Source organism: Leptonotus elevatus, chromosome 18, assembly GCF_054856555.1.
Source record: "Leptonotus elevatus isolate MCC_2025b chromosome 18, RoL_Lele_1.0, whole genome shotgun sequence".
Classification (NCBI taxonomy): domain Eukaryota; kingdom Metazoa; phylum Chordata; class Actinopteri; order Syngnathiformes; family Syngnathidae; genus Leptonotus; species Leptonotus elevatus.
Window position 1 is genome coordinate 17,407,044 of NC_141256.1, and position 23,492 is coordinate 17,430,535.

The window sequence follows — 23,492 nt, forward strand, 5'->3', positions numbered from 1 at the left end:
GAAAAAATAATATTTTTTTTTTGGAAGGGGAGGCTTTAAAATGCTTCAATATCACATATTAAATTGATTATTAAAACAATACGATACACGTTTGACTGCTTATCTAACGATAAACAGGCATTTATGTTAAAATAGTCACCACAACTTTTTAGCATTTATTATCCATATTTTCCATCAATGCATATAGTTAGCGTATGTTAGATTGCCCTGAGGCTCCCACGCAGGAGCGGTTGCATAGGACGCTTTGGCACCCTGACAATAGAGTGGTCCGTACCATTGTCGTCACGTTTTACGGGGACATTCCCTGGCAAATTGCTATTTACACGCTGTTATATCGAACATGGTCGGTCGGCAAGCGCATTTGTAATATTCGGAGTCAACATTTAGATATCGCGTATGTTGATGATAGCTTGACGGACTTGGTATGGTCCCGATTTCACCAATCCAACGCTAAAGCAATCCACCGTGGAAGAAAAGTGGCCGGCTCCTCCTCCGCCGCCGCCTCCTCTTCTTCTTGCACCCAGGAGCACATTTGGTACGAGGAGCGACAGTCATGGACACAAACCGGGGATTTAAATGCTTGCACGCGGCGGCAAACTCGACAAGCAAATGATGATGGATCGGAAATAATCCAAAGGGAGAAGAGGAATCCATCGAACGAAACAGGTATTTGGCCCTCAGTGCGCGCACGTCTCGCGTGGGCACATTTGAATATGCGTCTTCCTCTTGCAGCCCGAAGCAGACGTCGTAACTTTGGGTGCACTCATCCGATTTCAAGTGTGACATTACCGATTGCAATTTTGTGCTGATGTCAACTCATTGCGCCGCAGCGTGGCCCACATCTGGGCAGTAGCAGCCTCTTGACATGTTGGCCCTGCCTGCATGCGCAACATCACATCAGTGGCAGTGCAAATATTGACCGTGAAGAGCACAAAGCTGACAACATATCGCATGTGGCTGTCAGGATTTGGGGGCTCCCCGTTAAGCCATCGCCTGGCCTTCAAGGTGACGTGACTGGATTTGCCCGCACTGGAGAGGATGGATGGGCTCCATCGGCCAGCCTGCCGTTGCCGTACAATGGGGGATGGGGAGGCACGCTGGAAAAAGAAGGGGAAAAAAAGATCATGCTTGGTGAAATTTGAAACCTTCTTTGTACTACGAGCGCTCGAGTGGCCACTGTCATGAAATCTGCTTCAAGATCATGATGGGATGACATTCATTTGAGTGAAAAAGTGCACGAGGTACGATCTGAATGGCATCGGGGTGCAGGTAGCATGAAATCTGCCACGGGAAAGTGCCTTATAACTTTTACTTTGGGTTTTTCAATTTCTTGGTGGTTAGCACTTCTGCCTCACAGTTATGAGGTTCGGAGTTGGAATCTCAGCTCCGGCATTTGCTCACTGCAGTTTGCTTGTCTTGGGTCAAAAGTAGCCCAAATTGGGTCAATTAGTTAAACCGGTGCCCTAATCCAAGAGGGACCGAACCAACGGTGGTCGGGTTGAGGATTTGCCCCAGCATGTTGGGTCAAGATTTGGATCCAACAATGGGTTAAAAACTACCCATACTGATGAGTTAAAGCTACTAGGTTATCAAATGCTAATTTTATGACCAATATTTTCTAAGCCAACTCAAAACATTATTGCCTGAAATGTACTTATTAATGTCCCAAATGACGACCAGATTCAGCTCTTGAGCACAACTTTAGTGAACTCAATCTGGAAAACAAACCCAGATACGTTGAGCACGTGCACTGTAGAAAATGGATGGTCTGAAACTCTTGTAAGAAAAGTTGGTGTCGCATTAAAAAGGAGACTTTCGTGCAGAACTCGAAATGAAAGCGCCGCCCGTCAGTTACAACAGCGCGTTCATTTTTCTCATGGATTCTTTCCACTTGTGCAGCCTTTCTTGTCTGTCGGGCGTTGTTGGCCACAACGTTGATTGTCAGCGAGTATTGGCGCTTGTGTCCGCCTTCACCGCTAGCCTGTTGACAACGGCGTGGTTACACGTGCTCGCCCTTATTTGACACTTTTTGCATGCTGCTGGGCCGTTAGCACTCTTGCTATTTGATTGAGCGGACGGAGAAGGCATCCATTCCGGAGTTGATGAAAGCAAGCCAATGAAGGCAGAAAGAGGACGAGATGCGCTTTCTGCCTCAGACTCAACGGGACCAATGAAAACACTGGCCACTCACGACTTGACTCCAGCTCATCATGTGACTTCGACGTACTGCACAAGTGCACATCCAATACGGCACGTGAATCTTACAGTTTGTACTGGAATGACACTTTAGAAAAAGAATGGACTTCTTTATGGTCTCTTACTCTCCACAATATTTTTCTGTAAAAGCACAAATGAGATCAAAACATTCATACTCGCCAGAAATGTCGATGATTAAAAGTAGTGATTGTTTTGCTACTTGTATGAGCAGCCAATCAGAGGAGGACATGCTGACAAAAATGTTGACGTGGTGGAGATCTCTGTGAGGACAATCCATCCATCCATTTAATACCGCTTATCCGGGGTCGGGTCGCGGGGGCAGCAGCTTTAGCAGGGAAGCCCACACGTCCCTCTCCCCAGCCACTTCAACCAGCTCCTCCGGCGGGATCCCAAGGCGTTCCCAGGCCAGCCGAGAGACAGACGTCTCTCCGGCGTGTCATGGGTCGTCCCCGGGGTCCTCCCGCCAGTGGGACATGCCCGGAACACCTCTCCAGGAGGCATCCGAACCAGATGCCCGAGCCACCTTAACTGGTTCCTCTCAACGCGAAGGAGTAGCGACTCGACACAGAATCCCTCCCAGATGACCGAGCGTCTCACCCTGTGAGGACAAAGGTCAAGAAAAAAATTCCCTTGCCTGCCTAAATTGCTTTGGCCAATACAAGTGATTGTGAAGGCCCGGAGCAGATTAGACTGACATGGCAACACAATCAGGCTGAAATACGATTGGTCAAGAAATCTTGACATCCACTTACGTGCACTGGAAGGCAAAAGTGATGAATGGAGTGGACCGACATTTGGGAGAAAGAAAAAAAAAATCAAATAATTTCAGGCAGCAAAGATCACAATTATGCTTGTGAAGGCCACTCAGTGATTCTCTCTCTCTCTTTTTTTTTTGGGGGGGGGGGCACAGTGCTTCTGAGCGCCCCCAACTGGATCTTGCAGTTGCTACATTGTCTTTGCTACATTGCGGGGCCCATACACACATGTTTTCCCAGGTTTAACTCCCATTGTGGGGACCAAGTTGAAATTGTGGGGACATTTTGGTGGTCCCCACAACTTCAGACCTCTTTTTGAGGGTCAAGACTTCGTTTTAAAGTTTAGGTTTGAATTGGGTTAGGGTAAGGAATGGGGGTAGGCAATCATTTTTCATTGTTGGGGTTAAGGGAAGGGGCTCGGAAATGCATCATGTCAATGAGACGTCCCCATGATGATACAAAGACAAGTGTGTGTGTGTGCTGTGTGAAAGCAGCACTGTGCAAAATAGACTTTGCAGCTGTTGACGTTGTCTTCCTCCGACGCGGTCACGTGACTCGGCTTTTCACAACTTTCGCAGCCATCTTGCTCCTGGGCCAGCCGCACACACAATCAACAGCCAATCTTTCATTTTGGAATTGTTCTGCAACCGAAACAAACCTGCTGAACATAAGTAGCACGGGTGGTATCGCATTGCCCCAGGATGGTCTTACTAAAAGAAGAGAAAACTTATCAGTCGGTCAAAATATTGCTTCATGCAGAAAAGAACAAAAAAGTTGGGGACAACTTGAGGAAAGTTTTGGCTCACTTTGCTGTTCTCATGCTGTTTTTTGGTTTGCCTGTTTGTTTTTTGGGGGGAGGCCGTGCAATAGAGGAGCCTTGGCCCGCCTCCTGTTGAGGTCGCTGGATGGCTCACCTTTGTTGACATAGCTCTGATGCTTTGCCAGCCCCCCCCCCCCCAAATCTCTCGTGGAGAGGGAAGAGTACATAAAGAAAATGACGTAGTGGTGAAAAAGGAGTCTGGGCGATGTTGCGATGTGAGGTGCCATCATTGCGAGGGTCCCGCCTCCTATCTGTCAGCTGTTGGGATGCGGCCACACACTCACACAGGAACCATTGTTTGTGCTCTTGGTCCGGGCCCAGCACAATAAATGGCGCTTCTGTGCCTGCTCTGCGTTGCCCAATACCCCCGCCCCCACACGCTCGGACACCGGCCTCCATTGGGACGACTCGGCCTTGCGTCCCTTGTCTGTCCCCGACCGCGCTTCCGTCTTCGCTGCAGTCAGAAACACTCAAAACTCTTGTGCATTTGCTTGATTTCCTGTCAAGGGAAAAACGGTCATCCTTAACGTTGATAACAAGTGATGCCCAACCATCCAGTTTCGCCTGCACGTGTCCTCATTAGGGTGCTGGATGAGTTGGAGGCAGCGTACACCCGTGACGGGTCAGCAGCCAATCTGATTTTCGTAACCTTTCCTACTAAACAGCTGACGCTATCGTGATCAACGACGATCGTCTCAAGCAGTTTGCCCCGAGTCTCTCCTGGCACTTTCCGCACCTTGCCCACTTGCATCCGATTTTGCTCTTCCTTCCAAAGCATCTTTGACATTCCTTCCCATGATTATCTCGACTGGGATGGAAGGCGAACAGGTCGGCTGTCAAACATTCTGGCAGCGGCAAAGGCACAGGTGACTCTTTTGCCAAATGAAGCACGGTTGTGTCGTATCCGCGAGTGAGCCGGATTATTCCCTGGGGACGGGATGAGAGGCGGAATGACGAGCACAATGAAAAGCCAAGCAGGCCACTCCTCCGGTTTTTGTGTTTGGATTGTATTTGCATCGTGTTTGACGGCTTGCCGTCTCCGCTGCCGCTTGCTTGGAACTCGATGAGGAATTTTCCTCAGCGGATCTTCTTACAGGTGAGTTTTGGATCGGCCTGTGTTGATATTAGCAGAACAAGTTGAAAGCCTCTTACGAGCCTTCTTTCAAGTCAGCCGGTCTTAAAAAGCTGACTTGGAAGGACGCCAGCTGCCCTTGGACCGTATCCGACGACATTTCAATAAGCAAAACGTCCAAACGTTTCCCACACGGATGCTGTAAACTTGGCAAAAGAGCCAAAGCGGACTTGGTCATGTCGTATAAAAAGCACAGACGGAATCCTGCTCCACTCGCTTCTGCGTGAAAGGCAAACTCGAACGCATGTCCGATTGCTTCCCTTATGACGGCAATTTGGGCATGAAATGAGCTTGCCGTTTGCTGGCACGTTGTCCTTTTGCAGCAGGAGCGCTTAACAAGTGTCACTTTGAATGAAAATGACAACAGTTTGGGATTGACTTGGCAGCACAAAACCTGCCGGCTGCCTGATGATCACACACGACTCTTAACCAGCTCCAACGGCAACATTTGGCTTTTGTCTGCCGCGATGAGTGAAATCATCAGTTGGACAACCTAGCGAGCGTCACATTATGGAACCGATTTTGCGTAAGAGTGAAGGGCCGTCATTGCCGTATGACAAACCGGCCAGGATTGAAAATCACGCTGGCGTGCTGCAAAAGCTTGGATTGCAAAACATACACATCCACTTTCACTCTGTCACATGAAATTCTGTCGTAGAAAGCACACAGGAAGTCGGCCATTTTGGTTTCAAATGTCAATTTCGGGGTTATTTGGCCCGTTTGGTTTCATGCAAAAGTCAGACAGAAAGTCAAACGGACCCGCCCGAAGACGCTTACATTTAGCTGCGTGACATTTGCGAGGAACGTCCCTCATGCCGACACACACAAAGTTGAAAACATCCTTTTAGTGGCATTTCATTTTGGTTGAAAATTCACTTGAATTAACCAGATGAAATTTGGTAGGCTCACAAAAAAAAAAAATAATAATAATAATACATATATCCAAGCCTTAAAACTAAGCGAAAGTTGACCGCTGCAGATTTGGAAAGTCCACTTTAGTTGGAAATTGAGCCGCCGAAGCCAAATGAGCAACACGGGTTTGGGTGGATGTGTTGATTATTCTGCGGAAAATGCACAGCAAGTCTGTCAAATTTTAAGGCTCCCTCGAAATTGAGATTTGGTCCGATTGCTAGCAAGTGAATAGATGAGGATGCTATTGCTAGGAATTGCAATTTTCGTCCTTTCACGTGGACGGCGTCTGGCGCCAAAGATGGATGTCTTGCCAGTCCTTCAACATCAAACTCCGGCAAGCAAAATGAAAGGGCAAGAAAAGGGGACGGACACAAGTGGCCCTTACGTAAGCCTTTTCATTTCTACACACATGCCCGCAGCTCGGTGTGTGCGTGCGTGCGTGTGTGAAGCTGCCGTTATATAAGACTCGCTGAGCGCCCGTGTAAAACGTAAGCATGCACTCACATTGATGCATCTTGCACTTTGACTTTCTGAAGGCCTTGTGTCTTTGGCACACGTGTGTGCGCGCGCGTGCGCGTGCATGTGTGCGGCCGTGCAGCGGACTGGAAGACGGATGAAGATGCGCGAATGTGATTCAGCGCCTTTAAGGTCGGAGGGAAGCCATTCCGCCAGGCAAGCCAGCTGTTGCTTCTTTTTCTTCTTCTTCTTCTTCTTCTTCTTCTTCTTCTTGACACGTCCACTTGCCACGATGACGTTTTGGTCTGTGGACAGCGCACGCATTCAAAACTTGTCAAACCGTGCTGTGCATTGCGGCGGCTAAAAGATGGACGTGCATTGTGCAAGCTGATGTTGATCTTCTTTCTGATTAAACGTCTTTGAATTCATTTGAATTCCAGCAAATGGTGGCCTGGGACCTTGACTCAACTGCAGATGGGAAGAGGCGTCGATTAGGAAGGAGGCCTTCCATGTAACGTTCCTCGTTCTCAACTAGCAATTCTATTTTAACTGTGCAACGACTTCAAAATCAGCAAAATCCAGCAAAGCTGCTTGTTTTGTTTTTTGTTTTTTACACATCCATCCTCCTGCAATGGTCCTCTCTGAAGGTCAGAGGTCAGCTGGTCGTTTGTCTGCCGCGTCCAAAATCAAAACCAGCGTGCCGCTTGGCACAGGTCCGCCTCGGTGGTGGAGATGATCGCTGGAGTGCTGACGAGGATTCCCTGTCGTCCAACGTTCAGATAATCAACTAGCAAGTTGGCTTCATTGAAGGTTCCAAATCAGTGGCGGGAAAACTTCACGTTCAAAAGTGGTCATGTGAGAAACTGGGACGCTTGCTGAGGGCCACGCCCACAGGCGACATTCAATCGTCTTTCATATTGGTTGAAAGAAGTCAACTGTCTTGTTTTGATAAGTTGCTGGAAATTCAAACTTTTGGTCCCCGCCATCGTTGGCGCCTTGACGATGGGCCGAAGAGCCGCTCGGACTTTGCGAGCGGCGACTGCGCCAGCAGGCGGTTATGCCTTCTGCGGGATTTGTTGATATTTTTCCAAGTGGATGACGAGTTTACAAATGCAGCGGCCTCTCCTTATTTGGCATCCGTCCGCCTCTGACGGATGGCTTCCTGCCGCATGCGCACGTACGCCAATGGCGAAATGTGCCTCCCAGGCCCGACTCGTGGCCCAGTGGCAGCATTCGGGCATCTTTTATTGAAAGCCGCCCTTCATTATTCATAGCGGCGGCTTTTCTGTGCGCTCGGCAGCAGATCAACGTCTTTGATTCTGTTTGTTCATCACACACTCGACAGCCATGAATATTTACTTGTCGCTCTTTGTACCGCCGAGATCGCGTCACAACTCCGATCCATTTGGAATAAAAGACTCAAGCGGACTTTGGGTGTCGACTCACTCGCAGTACAAAGTTCATCATTGATGCTGCTTTGAATGGAGCCAACATTACACTTTTTTCCCCTCTCCCCTCCCAAATTCAGCCCCTGAAGCCAGTTTGATGAACCCGTGCTGCAAACGACGCAGGAAGTCCGCCAGTCTGGATTGAAGCCACCACTTTGGTTTCATTTCCATCTTCTTAGCCCATTTGACTTAGCAGCATGACATTTGCTAGACATGTCTACCATATGCAGAGGCACAAAAACATTGCAAGTCGGCCATATTGGCAGGAAATGAGCGTAACCTTCTTGTGCGACACAGTGTGGCGTTTTGTGCAAAAGTTGTCATCCAAAGAGAAGCCGCTCGCTTCATGAGGATCGCTCCATTGACATTCTCACTTTTCACATTTCAGTTCTTTATGTAAAAATTTAAAATGTAGATGTAAAAAAAAAAAATTCCCACACAAGTATCTCTCGTTGTAGTCTTTGTAGCTTTTGTCCCCTAGGGGAATTTGGGACAGAAAAAAAGACAAAAGCTTGGCCGTTATGTGAATGGCAAAGAACAGAATTAGCAGAGCATGAGTCAGAAGTAGGACGCATCTAAAGCCAACCTGTCCGTGCAATGTCGACGTCGTCACCGCTCGTGTCGTTTGCCTGAGCGCGTCGTCAAGGAGACGCCATTGTGGGCCACACCACAATTCTTTTGTTGGGGGGGGGGGGGGGGGGCCTGCCTGCCGCCTTTGTGTACTTTCAGCCTGCCGGGCCAGTCGTCAAGAAAGCGCTGATTTTTATCAAAGACGACACCTTCCCTGACAAGCCTCAACAAAAGGCAAAAAAAGAAGACGCTTTTTTTCACACAAGGCAGCGTCCTCGCTTGACATCTTTCAGTTCCAATCAGCATGAAGTGTGCTCAATCAAGGTTGGCTTGATGGATGTAGAACGATAAAAACATTGATCATCAATCATGTTGCATTATTTCATTCCCTCTCCCAGTGAGAACTGATAAGAGAATGGATAAGGAATCAGATCAATAAGCAGTATGGATCTCGTCATTTGAATGAAGTGTCATCCGTAGGCACAAAAGAAAATGCCGGCGATTCTCTTGTCACGTGACTTCATGCATGGCGGTGGCTTCGGTTTTTTTGCCGATTGTTTGAAGTGGACTTTGCTAAAGGGCATCATACCATCCGTGTTGAAAAAGACACAAAATGTGTTGACCTCCTTCGTGGTTTGGCAAATGATCTACTTCTTGCGGGTCAAGCTTTGCTCAGCATTGATGATTTTTGTTCAACGTCTCCGTCCAGTCGTTCTCGACTTGATTTCAAAAGTTTCCATTATATGTCAGATTGGGGACACGCGTGTGTGTGTGTGAGGGTCTTTTGGGAAAGCCACGAGAAATAACAGCGCTCTGCTGCGGCCGGCGAAAGGCCTGTCACGTGTGGTCGCGTTTTTTACGGCAAAAACAACCATTGCCTCAACAATCAAACTAACGCTACAACATAGTCTCTGTAGTAACGTTATGCTACTTCTTCTTATGGTAAAACGTTATGCAACTTATCCACATAATAAAATATTTCTCAAATGTGTAAAAGCCATGTCTGTATTTTTCTTTTCTTCTGCTCCCACGGCCAGTTGTTTCGCACATGGCTACCATGACCGAAATCACTGCCCCTTCAAGAGTGAGAGAAGGGTACGCCCTCGGCGTGGCCCGGTGCGGCTATTTACATAAAAGTGACACACCCCTAAAACAGGCTGTTTTGAACGGAGCGTTTTTTTGGGGCTGATTTCGGGACAGCAAAAATATTAGATTCAAAGTCAATGTTGACGAATGCATGTCACAGACATGTTGTTGACACATTTGAGAACTATTTTAGTATGTTGAAAAGTTGAATAAGATGAGACCTTTAAAAAGAGCACATTCTCCTTTTCTGGCCTCTTGTGGGCATTGCTGTCTTGACTGGAGACGTTCTGTTCTGGCCTTTTGCTCCCCTTTGCATGATTGTTGTCAGCGATGGTGTTGACCGGCTGTCCCCTCCCAGGTGACGGCGGAAGGATGCCGCTGGTCAAGCGCGCCATCGAGCCCCGGCACCTGTGCCACACAGCGCTGCCCAGGAACATCAAGAACGAGCTGGAATGCGTGACCAACATCTCTTTGGCCAGCGTCATCCGACAGCTCGGCAGCCTCAGTCAGTATGCGAAAACATGACGCGCACGCGCACGCAATATATGTGGTACGCACGTTCAGTCAAGAAGCCTTCCAAAATATTTAGCGTTTCAAAAAAGCCAAGTATGCTCTTATTTGGGTTTGTCCAAACAATAACAAAACTCATGGTCTGCTTGACAGCACTTGGTGAAACATCCTGTCAAAAGCTGGCCCTTCAAAATAAAAGCCGGCCAATATAGTAAGACTTTCTGTTGGCTTTTGCACTCCAATTATTTTGTGGTTGTTTAGCGTGACTGCCAGCATGCAACCAAAAATAGCGGCCGGCTTTTATTTTGAAGGTCTGACATTCTGACAGGAAGTGTTACGAGCAGACCAGGAAGCTCGTTATTGCCTCCACTTGTTCAATAAAGATTGAACAGTGGAATGCTATATGTTACACACGACTTACAAAATCATCCATTTGGCGAGTCGGTTTCTATTTTTTGGTACGAGAAAGCGAATGATACGAAAGTGTTCGGCACCACAAGACTGATGCCGCGTGTACGGACATGTAATCATCCTGATTCTGATTTGCAGGCAAATATGCGGAAGATCTGTTTGGGGAGCTGTTTAACGAGGCCCACTCCTTCTCCTTCCGGGTCAACTCGCTGCAGGAGCGCGTGGACCGCCTCTCCATCAGCGTCACGCAGTTGGACCCCAAAGAGGAAGAACGTGAGCACTCGTCTTGCTCTTTAACGGCCACAATTGCAAATATTTGAGGATCTGAAAAAACAGGAAACTGTGGATTTATTTGTGAATCTGAAAAACGGATGCAAATGTCCGACGTGCATTTGTTTGAATGATTTGCAGACGAATGTTGTGCAACCAGTGGCGGACTTTTCAGTCCGCGTTTGTTGCGTTGTCAGACGGCCTCACGTGTCAGTCATGCGAGCACAACTCAATCATTGGGCATTCTCATATAGCACACGCTTGGACAAAAAAAGTCAATCAATGGATGCGAGTAAGGTTCCGAATGTTAACGTCAGCATTGGTTGAAAATCGAATCTTAGCTGTGCAAAGTCAATGAAAGATGAGAGCAAAGTGAATTGTGAGTAAACGTCGAGCGAATGCGAGTGACGACATGAGAGACTGAGCTGAAGGTCGGAGGCAGGCGATATTTCCGGATGGCGCCGTGGTTGGCTTTGTTAGCCACTGAGACGCACGAATGGATTGTGTTTGTAGGTGAGACGAGATCTAACGATAGCTTGCAATGCCCCCCCCCCCCCCCCCTTCAGTGTCCCTGCAGGACATCACCATGAGGAAGGCCTTCAGGAGTTCCACCATCCAGGACCAGCAGCTGTTCGACCGCGACTCGTTGCCCGTCCCCATGCAGGAGACCTACCAGGCCTGCGAGCAGCCGCCGCCTCTCAACATCCTCTCGCCTTACAGGTCACAAATTGATTTGTTATGCTTGCATTGAGATTGCGATGAGGACGCGCCTCTCTTCGAGTTGCGCTTGAAGGATCTTACATTTCACAGCCAAATTCTTCTTCTGTCGACTGATGCGCACTCGGTGCACGTTGCTAAGAAGGACTGTGGCAACCATCTGGAGTCAAACAAATTGCTGACGGTCCACACTGAGAAGTGAAAGACACCCGAAAGGCACCCGAAATGAGAGAAGTTTGCACCCGAGTGAAGAGCAAGACGAAATCCCCGAGAAGACGTCAGAAGGCTGGAGTCCTTTCCTTTCTGCTGCGCCTTCTGATCTGAACGATCATCTCGGTCTGATCGTTTTCATCTTCAAGAGGCCGGACTGACGTGATGTGACACCACCAGCAGACGGTTTGACAACTGCGGGATCTCCCTCAGGTGCTTTTCACGGGAGTCAACGAAGACCAACAACACAAGAGTTGAGGGAGGAACTTAAAACACGTTGTCTAACGATTTGATGTCATGGCAAGGCCGAACATTCCAAATGGATGATGAACAAAAGGGAATCAGATCGTCACAAGCTGCAAAGAAATTGTTGGAGCCGTTTCAGTCAATCTTCTCGCCCAGTTCCCGCTTTTGGATGATCAAAAACATGATCCGGGTCATGCTGCAAAGAACTTCTCGGCTGCGACAACCACTTGAGTCCAGATGACACACAGCCTCCGACAAGTGAACGATCCTAACCTGGATCAGCATCAAATAATCCAGATGACGAAGAACTCATTTTCAAATTCCTCAAATTGTCAGTGGCCATTTGAGGGCGTTTGGACGAATCCTTCAAGATCCTTCACGAGCCATCGAATGTTTGTTGCATTATCGGCAGCACACCGACCAAGAGAGCAAATAGACTCTCTTCTTTCAGTTTGTTTGTGGTACTTTGTCTTCCGGCAGTAGAAGCAGCAGTACAAAAAATGGTCGCCAAGTCACAATGCTCTTCCTTCCTTTTGTGTGCAGGGACGACGGGAAGGAGGGTCTCAAGTTCTACACCAACCCTTCCTACTTTTTCGACCTGTGGCGAGAGAAGATGCTGCAGGACACGGAAGACAAGCGCAAGGAGAGGCGGAAACAGAAGGTACGTCTCCTGATTTAGGGATACGTTTTCTTTTGCGTTTCCATGGTGAAGCGTTACGTTGGCTACGCTTGCAAAAGTGGCGCTCGGCGCACGGGCGCCTTTTTAACTCAACCTCGTTATGACAGAGGATTTTTCCAGACTGGCCAATGGACCCAGTGAGCCGGTACTTGCGTGATGATTGCGTCACAAGCACGGACTGTCATCTGCCGTTTTGGACTTTGAAGGCATCCTCGCTTGCGAAACACTTGTTTGCTAAGGCAACTTGAAAAGCTCTCATGCGGAGCAGGAAGGACGAGATCTTCCTCTCTCACAATCCGCCAATCAGAGCTCTCGGAGTGACGTCAACGAGGATCGAGCGCGAGCGAGCGAGCGAGGCTCATCGAGGATGCGAGACGGCGTTTACGAGGGAGGGGAAGGTCGGCTGCCATGAGGAGTTTTTCCAATTCATCGGCGCCACACGACACAAGGTTTGATTTGCATCACAGGAGTGGGATCGTTTACAGCCCAGACCTCCTCTTGCGCTCATCTTCTTATTCAGGAAGTCCCCGCCTTTGCAGAAGGACCCTGCAGCAGAGAGAAAACCCCTCTTGGGGAAAGGAAGGGAGCAATTTGAAGGAATGTTGCTCAAGTCACTCATCACAATCCCAATGGACTCCATTGGCCAAGTTTGTCAAACAAAACAAGCAACGATATGAGCTCACATTTTTTCAAACTTTGGAAACAAACTATGGGATTGAAGAGCAAAGCGGCTGACATGAGTTCACATCAACATCTCAGCACCGACCACAAACGAGTCCACCAGCGCACATTTAGCATAGGCCAGGGGTAGGCAAGTCGGGTCCGAGAGAGCCGCAGTCCTGCATGTTTTGGATGTCTCCCTCCTCGAACGCAACTGAGAGGCTCCTGCAGAACGTAACGATGAGCTGGTGATTTGAAACACCGGCCGGTTGGAGGCAGGAGACACCGAAAACAAGCAGCTCTCGAGGTCCAAACTTGCCAATCCCTGGCATAGGCGGAACCAACGGCACGTTTGAGTACGTCTTATATTTTGGTTCATCGCTTTTTCATCCTTGACTTCACCATTCAGATGCATTCGGTTTGTCTCTTCAACAATATGATCCATTCGAGGGTGATCGATCTGGCGTTTTCTTTTCAACACGACGAAGCTCTGTTGTGTATGCGTGTCTCAATTCCGTGAATGCGCGTGCATGATTGCGACCTCCGTCTTGCTGCCGGCGTTTGTGTGTCGACCAGCACTTTTCCCCTCTTTTGTGGTCCCTCTCGTGATCGTGATGACGGATGAGTGCAGTGTGGTGTTGATTTGTTTGTTTTTGTTGTTCTGACCATCCCCGATGCTTCTCCTCTTGTATTTTTTTGTTTGCTTTGTTTCTTATAGTCGCAGGAGCCCCGCATGTATGATCAGGTGTATCGGTACTTAGACCTTCCCGGGCAGGTATGTGACATGCTCAAGATGCCGTTATTTGTCTTTTTGCTCTTTGTCATTTGTGCTCCAGCAGCTTGCGTGTGCTTCAATGCGGACGTTCGTATGGGAGGGCAAAAAGCGCAAGTGTGGCAAAAATCAAGCCATTTAAGCCCTACTTGATCACTTACTCAAATGCAGCTGGGGGAGGCCTTTATTGCTATAACACTATTATTTCCAAAATAATGTCTTCACTAATAGAGCGATGCTTTGAGGTACTAGTTAAACTTCAATGTTTTTCAAAAATCGGGCAGATGTATTTATTGATTTCTTGATTGATTGATTTTGCTAAGTCAAACTTGAGCTCCAACTCACTTCACAATAAGCAGCATTTTTCCACGCAGTCACCAGTAAATAGTAGATGGGCCCCAACGTTCAACCCGCGCAGATTTAGAATGAAACCTCACGACTGTTTGGATCTTAGACTAGGAAGTAGATTGCTAACTGCTAATGCTAACCAAGTGGCTTTTACAAAACTAAGTGACAAAGATATGACAAGGCCTGTACAGTGTTTGTATATAGTTGGTTTTTTTTTTTTATTCTATTTGTATTTTTTACTGCAAAAAGGTCTATTTGATAAGGGAAACGTGGTACAGTGGAACGAAAAAAAAAATCCCCAAGAAAAAGGAACTATAATATGAACAGTGTCCTAATTTTACCGGATGCAACATCATTCTCATATGATCACTTTTTTTCTTCAAACAATCTGACTTTTAAAAGAGTTTTACCCCCCAAAAAAGAGAGAAAATGTATAAATGTATTTTTGTTCCCAACTTTTGTTGCAATTCACAAGAAAGCGCCGTTTCCTTGCGTGCGCTTCTGGCGCCAGCATGCTCAAACAGTCAAGTTGAACCCAAATGACAACAGAGGAAACAAACTCACCCGTCGGCCTCTCTTACCTTGAAGCAGAAGGGGATCGATCGTCCAGCGGAGCTCGACAAGGTGCCGCGGGCGCCCCACGACCGCAAGAAGGAGTGGCAGAAGTTGGCGCTGGGCGCCGAGTTGGCGCAGGACGCGGCTGACGACAAACACCGAGAGGCCAACGGCTCCGCCGGTTACCCTGACAACAGGTATGCGCTCACGTCACAATGAAAGCACTGGTGCATAATCATCAATTCACAAATCTTTTGACAACTACAGTATGCTCAGTAAGAATTGTTGTTTTTGGCAGAGGATAAATAATATACGTCTGGCTGTGAGTCATTTCCAGGTGTTGAGCCCTGTTTGGAACTGCACTCGATTGTTTTCTGTAAAAAGTCAAACATTTCATCAACAGCTTTTTTTTCCTTTTAATCCAGATCTCATTAGACTGGAGTGCATATGTCTGAGGAACGGGAATCTTTGACTGTCTCACAATTTGATTCTGATTTTTCAGTCTGCGATTTGATTCCAAATTGATTTTCGATCCCCAAAAAAATGATTTTTGATTCAAAATGATTTGATTGACAATGATTTCTGCTGATGTGCAAATAATCGTCATATTCTACTCCAATCTGGTTTGCAAGACAGAATGACAAATGGAGACAATAAAAAAATTTTTTAAACAGTATATTTATTAAGTTTTGAATTGTAAGGAAAGTACCTTTTCCCACAAAAACAGTGTGTGGACCACAACTGCTACTCTATGTAGCGAGCTATAAATGTTGATGATTTTGATAGTATTCCTGAGCAGACGGAGTCCAGTTTAGCAGACAGCGAACAGTCCCTGAAAAAGAGTCCAACGCTGAAATCCGTTTCACGCTGTTCCGTTCTCACTGACCATAAAGAGTAGCAGTGACTTGCTTACTGGTATTGATTGTATTTGCGTAATTCAACACAGCATAAAGTACGTTCGTTATTCCGGGCTAACATGTCGACCTCACTTCCTGTAGTGTGTTTCCTCACTATCGGTCCTCCAAGCAACATAAAGACAAACTAACCATACTATTGTTTACAGTATCAAGCAGTTTCTTGGAGTTGGCTGAAAATCTAAACACACAAAACCGAGACAATTAAACGCAGTGCCCACTTAAATGCAGACACGCTTTGTTCATCGTGTTATCTGAACACAGCTAGCTCAAGGCTAAAGCTAAAGCTTCACATTAGTTGGGTTTCCTTCTAACCACCCGTTTTTATTGGAATTTTCAAGAAATGCGAAAACGGAATAGAAACTCGAAAAAGGGCCCAAAATTCGCAAAGAAACGTTTACGCTTCGAGGAGGCGTATCGAAAAAAGGAAACTGCGACTTTTGGCCATGAAAACAGGTTTATTGACTCGCTAACGCTAATTAGCGCGCCACTCGCAGCACTTTCATTACCCAAAAGAACGGCTATTCAAACAAAAACGCTTCAAGAATGTATAAAGAAGCACGTTAACATGACTCACCAGCACATGCTCTTCCTATGCTGTAAAAGAAAAACAACATTTACTGTCATCATTTGATCGTGACTTTCATCACATCTCTCATGTGGCTACAAATTGAACACGCGCGGAACCACGCTGCCCCTAAGTGGCCAAATCGTGTATTACACGAAGAGCGCCCCCAATAAAGACACACGCAAACAAGGGCAAGACACTGAAGACAGCATCAAATAATCGAAATAAAATCAATTTGGGGAGATTTTATATCAGTTCAGATTCCTATGAGAATTGCTTTGGTTTGGGGGTTTTTTGGCGCACCCCTCGTATATTTGTGTATCGAATGAGGCATCCAGTCAGGATGTTCGGGACGCCCCCTTGCGGTTGCCAATTTCTTAATGTCACATCACAGCTGGAAATCCTGCCAGGAAAGCGAATTCATGAGGGATGTTGCGTGACCACGTGCGTTGTTGTTGGCATGCAGGGCACAGTCGTACACGGAGCACCTGGACGGACCCTTCTCGTTGGCGGCGCTGCCCTACAGCCAGATGAACGACCTGCTGAGCCGCGGCGGCGACAGAATGTACTCGCGGCCCAACGATCCGCCGCCGCCGCCTCCGCCGCTGGGGGACGTCAAGGCGCTCTCTGTCGTCAGGTGGGACTCGGCAAACCTTTTCAACACTCGACGCTTTTCCTCACCGTATCGGACCTCGAGTAGTAGCACTGCATCAAGTCTTCATTTTCACTTGAATCACTTCAAAAACGCTCTAAAAGAGATTCTTTCTTTAATAAAAAAAAATAAATAAATCTTGAAATAAAATAAAAATCTGCTTTTTTTTATTAAAAAAAAAAAAAAGTACTTTCTTGCTTGAAAGTTTTTTTATTCCATGAAAAAATCGTTTTTGTTTGCTTTCTGAAATAAAATACAAAGTATGATTTTTGAAAATCTTTTCTTTTTTTTATGTTTAAATGATTGTATGTTTTCTCTCTAAAAATAAACAAGAGCTAAAAGAAAATTTTGACATTTAAGTTAAGGAAGGAGGAAGCGTGAACAAAATGCAGCATGAAATGACAACTTTTTAATAAAAAATGTTATTAAAGTAAAATGTAACTTTTGTATATAATTTGTTTCCCCTGAGCTTGATGAAGGCGTTTTGTTGTTGCAGTTCGGGCCTGTCGGACAGCAGACCCGAGTCTCCGGCGCGGACGGCGGGCCTCAACTGCAACGCTCACCCACCCCCGCCTCCGCCCCTCCCTCCCCCGCCTCCGCCCCTCCCTTCCTCAGGGTCACGCGGCACACCTCCGCCCCCCGTCCCCCCGCTACCCGGGCATCAGCAAGCCCCGGTCGTCCCCCCTCCCCCGACCCCCCTCCAGATCGCCCCGGGGGTGCTCCACCCGGCGCCCCCGCCGGTGGCGCCACCCCTCCACTCTTCCTCCCCGGCCCGCCTCCAGCAGGCGGCGGACAAGGGCCCGCGCGGGAGCTACTCGGCCCGGCCGGACGGCGCCGCCCTGCCTCCTCCGCCGGTGCCCCCCCCCCTGCCCCTGACCGGGGCGCGGGGCTCCTCTCCCGCGCCGGCCACGCCCCCTCCCCACTCCAACGCGCACGAGTTGGCGAGCAAGCGGCACCATCCCGCCAATCTGCCGCCCATCAGCGACGCCCGCAGTGTCCTGCTGGAGGCCATTCGAAAGGGTAGGTGGCAAAGAAAAGCCCGGCGCCACTTGGCGACTTTTCTGCCGCTGATGTGAACGCTTGTTGATTTTTGGCTGAAAATGTGAATACGTTTTTGTTTTGTTTTTTCACTTTAATGTTGGGCCGACTCACCGTGTCATATAATGCAAGCAAGCCATCTAGTCTGCCATCTAGTGGAGAATGCTGATATTAAAACTTCAAACATAACTTCATACATATTCGCAGTTTGACATTTCCAAATTTGCATATTAGCCTTTTTTTCAATATTTTTCCATTTTCTTTGCCGCGTTGCACAATCAAAAGAAACCATTGGAAACGAACCCGAGTTCTTTTCTTGTCCCTTTCAGGCATCCAGCTGCGAAAGGTGGAGGAGCAGCGAGAGCAGGAGGCCAAACACGAGCGCGTGGGCAACGACGTGGCCACCATCTTGTCCCGCCGCATCGCCGTCGAGTACTCGGACTCTGAAGACGAGTCCGAGTTTGACGAAGGCGACTGGATGGAGTGAAGGCGACGTCGCGCCGTCATCCTTTTCGTCTTCCTTTGGCAAGCAAAGGCTCCCACCTTCTTCGTCTCCCTCGTCGTCGTCTTTCCGTGCTGCAAGATTTCACTTTTAGGTTTTGTTTTCAACAAGCACATGCTTTTTGTGTCCTGCCTGTAAGGCTGAAAACGGGGCTGGGCCACCCTGGGTCGGTGAAGCCGGCGCATTTCCGTCCGGACGGCTCCAAAAGCAAAGAAAAGGTCTCCGTCCGTCTGGCGACGTCCGTCACATGCGGCGGTTATTTTCCAACTCGCTGCAGGTTTTGTCCAAGATGGTTAAAGTCCCTTCAGAAGAAAGAAATGAAAAGGAAAGCTGCGTCGAGCCTGACGGACTGACTCGCGTCACAGGCACCTGAAAGGGGCCCAAAATGGCCGACTTGCTGTTCCGCGTCCTCTCATAAATCGCACCACTTCAAGTCGATTGGGCAAATTGAGGCTTTTGTTTTGATCTTTTTAATCTTGAGTTGAAAGTCGCTTGCAAAATTCTAATCAAGGTTTGGCGGTAAAAAAAAGGATCCCAAAAAGGTTCGCAAAATGTTGCCCAGCCCTGCAGAAGAGAAACTCGTGAAGGCATTTGCACATTTTCTTTGCCGCATCTGCAAAAAAAAATATTGTGTATGTGTGTGTGCGTGTGTGCTTGGGAACAATGTGTGTGTTGTGCTGTGTTTGCATCCACCCACTGACCTTTGAACTCCAGAGAGCTTGCAGCTTGCGAGCAACTCGTGTTTTTCATCGTCAGCTTCAGCAGGACCGGATGTCCGATTGTTCGTCTTCATTTCAACTTTGGCTTCAGGTGCAACACGTCCAACGGCAATCAAGGCAGCTTTTACACACACACGCACACACACGGACACACACGGACACCCCTTTACTGTAACGAGAGGCCTTAGCTCGTTGGGTTCTACAGCAGCAACCTGCGGAAGACATTTTGTGTCACTCAAAAAACAGCAAAAAAGAAAAAAGTGTCAGCCATGATTTGTGTCCGTCCGTCCGTTGTTTTTTTTTTTTTTCTTGGACTTGCCTTAATGTGTGATGTCGTTGAGTTGATGAATGTATTGTGCCGTTACTACTTACTTGCCTGCTTGTGCTTGTATGCATTTGCTGTTTCTATGTTGGGGAAGGTTTGGAAGAGACACAAAAAAAAGAAGAAGATTCCATCAATGTCTCATCATTTACAGTTTGCTTGAATGAATAAAAATGTTTGGTGTAAAAATGAGTTGTTCGCGTGGGATGTCATCCATCAATCAAATTGTCATGTTAGCGTAGCCATTGTCCTGAGAAGTGTAAACAAGTCGTTTTTGCGCTGGACTCACCCGCGCCCGCGCCCGTGACGACACGCGAGCGACGCGTCGCATTTCCCGAGTGGACGCTCGGTCAGCAGCATCCGTTGGAAGCGGGTTCCTCTCGTCCCGACGGGCGGTCGCACGTGTGCTGGATTTCAAAGACGTTCGTGGGCCTTGAGCGAGTCTCTTCACATGAAGCACTTTTGGGTTCCCCTGGGATTGCTGCGTCTTGACTGCGTGCTCCGGACACGTCCATTTTATGGCCAAAACTCACAGCTGCGGTCCGGCGGCTGCGTCGCGGGCAACTTCTCGCCGTGTCTCGCGTGATCGCGCGCGAGAATGTGGCATTAAAAACAACGATAAACGCACCTTTGTCTGTGCTGAACAGAAAAGCAGAAAAAGAGGTGGACCGGAACCTCTGATTTAACCTTCTTTGATTTCACATTTTTTTCCTGCTTTTTTTTTAAATCCTTATAAAAAGGCTGTGCCATATATTATTTGGTGGCTTTCCACTTCCAATATAAACCTCTCCTCGTCCATGTTGGCTGGGATTAAAACCGTGAAGAAGCACCTGGCCCGATGACTCCAGGCCTGGCGACGCCCATAATGACGTTTACTGACATGATTGCGAAATAGGATCTGGCGAGTGTTTTGTACTGAAAAGTAACCGGAAGTTGTATTTTGAAACTGCGTCGGTTTTCCTGTCCCCCTCGATGTGTTTCTGTGCTAATTTGCCATTTGACGGATGAGTCGTCCGGCAAAAATAGAAACGAGGTCTATCGGCGCGGCGGCTTCCGTCACGACGCAGCCGGTGTTATTTGAACACGATGATTGCGCCGACGGAGCGCAAGCCGGTGTACTTACTGAAAGTGGGCGGAGCAAGCAGGACGGAGTAATAAATAAATACAAGTCATAGTCGTAGATATGGTAGAGTTGGGGACATGCGTGCTACACTCTCTTGTACAGTAGGTGGCGGTATGCAGCTAAAAGTCCGCTAACTATTGGAAGAAGAAGAAGAAGGATGAGAAGAAAATGACTTCCGCATTCGTCACCCTCTTTGAAAGTCTTCTTTCGGTGGCCACGTGTTACTTTTTACGTTTGAAAAATGGTGAGAGTGAAGGACAAACGACGGGACAATAACAGCGTGGCCAGCGAGGTAACGACATGACAACCGCGAGTGAACGTTTTGCAATCGACTTTGAATGTTGACTGACTGCAGATTGACCGCTTGGAGGAACGGCGGGCTCGTTGCCATGACAACCTGGAAAAGGCCGATTTCAGGAGTCGGAAGGCGAAATTGTCCGACGAGGAGAGGTGACACTGACGGTCATATTCATCATCATAATTAGCATAAGATATAACGCCAATGACCATAGTCACATGATCGAAGGCAGTCAAACGGTATAGAAAAAACTGTCAGCGCTTCCAACGTTTACATCATCAGATTTGTTTTGGTTTGTCTGCATTTGTTCAACTTGATTTCCCTTCGCCTCTTTTCGCAGGCAACAGCTGTAAAAAGAAATGCTAAGCTTAACGGAAAGGCTGCAACATTTGGGTATGTCTGCAGTTTTGACACGAATTGCGAAGTGTCGTGCTCGCCAAACGAGGCTTTCGTTGACACCATCGGAGCCGACCGGTCCCATCGCACGATGTCCATTTCAATAACTTTTTTGCAAACTGTTTTGCTAGCAGACAAAATAGGTGTGCGCGGGAAACACTGCTTGCTGGAATGTTTGATTTTTTGCCCGATCAATCACTATCGGCCAATTAAAGCCGTGGCGGCCAAAACGGGCACAAAAGAAATCTGATCCAGCCAATCAGATAATGCGTGCCAAAAATGCCACTATGAGATTGGAATTGAAATCGTCCTCATTTTTGAAATCAAAAGTCAATGTTTGAAAATGAGTAAACGCTTGAAATGTTGTTTTTGCTGTCCCAGACGAGGAGTTGCGGCGTTTACGAGAGCACAATCGGAGGAACGCGATGCTGTCGCTGGCCCTGCTGGCCCTCGGCGCTCTCGTCTACTACGTGTTCCTCGGCGACCCGCAGCGAGACTCGTGACCGCTAAATGCTGCTGCTGTTGTTTTGTTGCCATCTCAGGGAAACGCCGCGCGTGGATTTGTGAGCAATCCGCCTGCTGCCGATCATGTAAAAAGTTGCCTTTGTGTGGCATGGATTTGCTTTTGTACGACGCGCTTGCTCGATTGTCACGCTAGCATTAGCGCTCTCGCTAGCAAGGAAGTGGACGAAATGCTCCAATGGCTTCCGCGTGGCGACAACAAGTTGCAGCAACGGCTTTGTGACGTCCGCACCAGCAAGTGCGCTTCTTTGTTTTGATTGTTTTACTCTGTAGCACTTTGAGATTGTTGAAATATAAAGTGCATTACAAATCAAATGTATTGTTATTTAAAAAGCGCCGTTCCACTTTCACGGACAATCGATTCACCTCAATAATGCGCACGGACAATTTTACGATGATATTTACTATTGTACTATTTACTGGTTCCAGGGTATGATTTAAAAAAACGTTTCTTTCTTTTTTTAGTAATCTGCACCCACAGTTTAGCACGTCAATAACAAAGAAGAAGATACAAGTTTGATTTGTTTGAGAAAGTGTGAAACAGGCGAGAAACTCGATGCCATTTTGGTTTTGTGGAAATGAGAGCAGGTTAAAAACAAATCTGTTTTTTAAGACTCGGTCACGAGGAAAGCAGCGCCTTCACCAATGCAAAACTGAAAACACTGCCATCTTCAGGCCAGAAAACGCAATTGCGGGTTCGGTTCGATCATATCGGCTGATAGACTTTAAACGTTAAATTCGGCGTCGATGCTCATTTCAGTAATCCATCATTTGTAGAATACAATAAATGGACCCTTTTCTCCCGTCAGACGAAACGCTTGTGTAAGCTAAACTAAATAGCGTGTATAGGTTTGCCGATATTGGATTAAAAAACAACTTTTCTTTTAAATTTATTTTAATTGCAGTATTTTTCTTGCTGGTTTATAGGTTCAATTAAAAAAAAATAATAATTTGATGATAGTAAATGGCACATGTCGAGTATAAAATTGCACGTGAGCGCCCCCTCATGTCGGGCATTGATTGTGATAGCCGAGTTTTTGAGCTGAGAACTTTTCAACATGGCGGAAAGCGAGCGCCGCAGGATTCGCGAATGGCAAGAAAAAGCAACACGTCGAAGTTGTCGTCGTCGTCCGCGAGCACAGCAGGCGGTTTTACGATCGGCCCCGTGACGTCATGTCCCGTCCTGCACAAGGCGTTATTTGCCGCAATGGTTTGGTTTTACGAGCAAAGACTACGTCGGCTGCTCAGTCGTAATTAGGAGGTCCGAGTGGTCCGAGTGGTCCGGGTGCGGATGTCACCTGCACAAACTTGTGATTGTGTCAGAAAATGCTTACAAATGGGGTCGTCGTTGAGTAAACGCAGTACCGAGAAAACAGGATGCCAAAGTGTACAAGTTCAAATAAGGAATTTTTTTTTAACAAAAGGTTTGGAGGGAATTGCACAGAAAGTGAAAATTGAGGAGCAAAAAGGTTTTTGGGAACTTTAGTTGATGTCCAAACAAATGAGGATGAATTGCAAATTGGCTTATTTTGTAATGAAGTGCACGGAAACGGCGTCTGCACGAGAAAAGCACTTGACATTGCTAATGACCTTTGGAGGGAGCAGGCGACGACACGCCTGATGATGGCCATTAAAAACGGGCTGAGGGAGGACGGCTGCATCCG

General features: G+C 47.5%; 2 protein-coding genes and 1 long non-coding RNA gene across 6 annotated transcripts; 2 read left to right on the forward strand and 1 right to left on the reverse strand.

Annotated features, from left to right (window-relative positions):
- The first annotated feature begins 525 nt into the window (after positions 1–525).
- wasf1 (WASP family member 1) lies at positions 526–19,681 on the forward strand. Of its 4 annotated transcripts, none has more exons than XM_086060530.1 (10): positions 526–666; positions 9,755–9,901; positions 10,456–10,590; positions 11,154–11,307; positions 12,304–12,421; positions 13,818–13,874; positions 14,811–14,971; positions 16,723–16,893; positions 17,405–17,928; positions 18,276–19,681. In XM_086060530.1, exons 2-10 carry the CDS (start codon positions 9,769–9,771, stop codon positions 18,431–18,433), a joined length of 1,611 nt encoding a protein of 536 aa, XP_085916656.1. In that variant the 5' UTR covers positions 526–666; positions 9,755–9,768; the 3' UTR covers positions 18,434–19,681. The 4 variants fall into 4 exon arrangements, with proteins under 4 accessions (XP_085916656.1, XP_085916659.1, XP_085916658.1 ...); XM_086060532.1 differs by lacking the exon at positions 526–666 and adding an exon at positions 4,405–4,888; XM_086060531.1 differs by lacking the exon at positions 526–666 and adding an exon at positions 6,326–6,508.
- Positions 17,598–22,372, reverse strand: LOC147159000 (uncharacterized). The gene is made up of 4 exons (XR_015090692.1): positions 19,779–22,372; positions 19,540–19,572; positions 19,150–19,379; positions 17,598–19,012 (listed from the first exon to the last, which is right to left on the reverse strand). It is a non-coding gene; the product is annotated as an uncharacterized LOC147159000 (long non-coding RNA).
- On the forward strand, positions 20,473–21,960 carry ccdc167 (coiled-coil domain containing 167). Its single transcript, XM_086060537.1, is given in 4 exon segments — positions 20,473–20,904; positions 20,968–21,062; positions 21,251–21,303; positions 21,688–21,960. Coding segments are annotated over 4 exon segments (321 nt in total). The 5' UTR covers positions 20,473–20,853; the 3' UTR covers positions 21,810–21,960.
- Positions 22,373–23,492: the final 1,120 nt, after the last annotated feature.

Excerpts from the sequence above, each read along its gene's own strand:
- wasf1 (XM_086060530.1), top strand. The coding sequence starts at position 9,769 with ATGCCGCTGGTCAAGCGCGCCATCGAGCCCCGGCACCTGTGCCACACA. Across the intron at positions 11,308-12,303 it reads AACATCCTCTCGCCTTACAG|GGACGACGGGAAGGAGGGTC; the intron begins GTCACAAATTGA and ends TTTTGTGTGCAG. Across the intron at positions 17,929-18,275 it reads GCTGGAGGCCATTCGAAAGG|GCATCCAGCTGCGAAAGGTG; the intron begins GTAGGTGGCAAA and ends TGTCCCTTTCAG.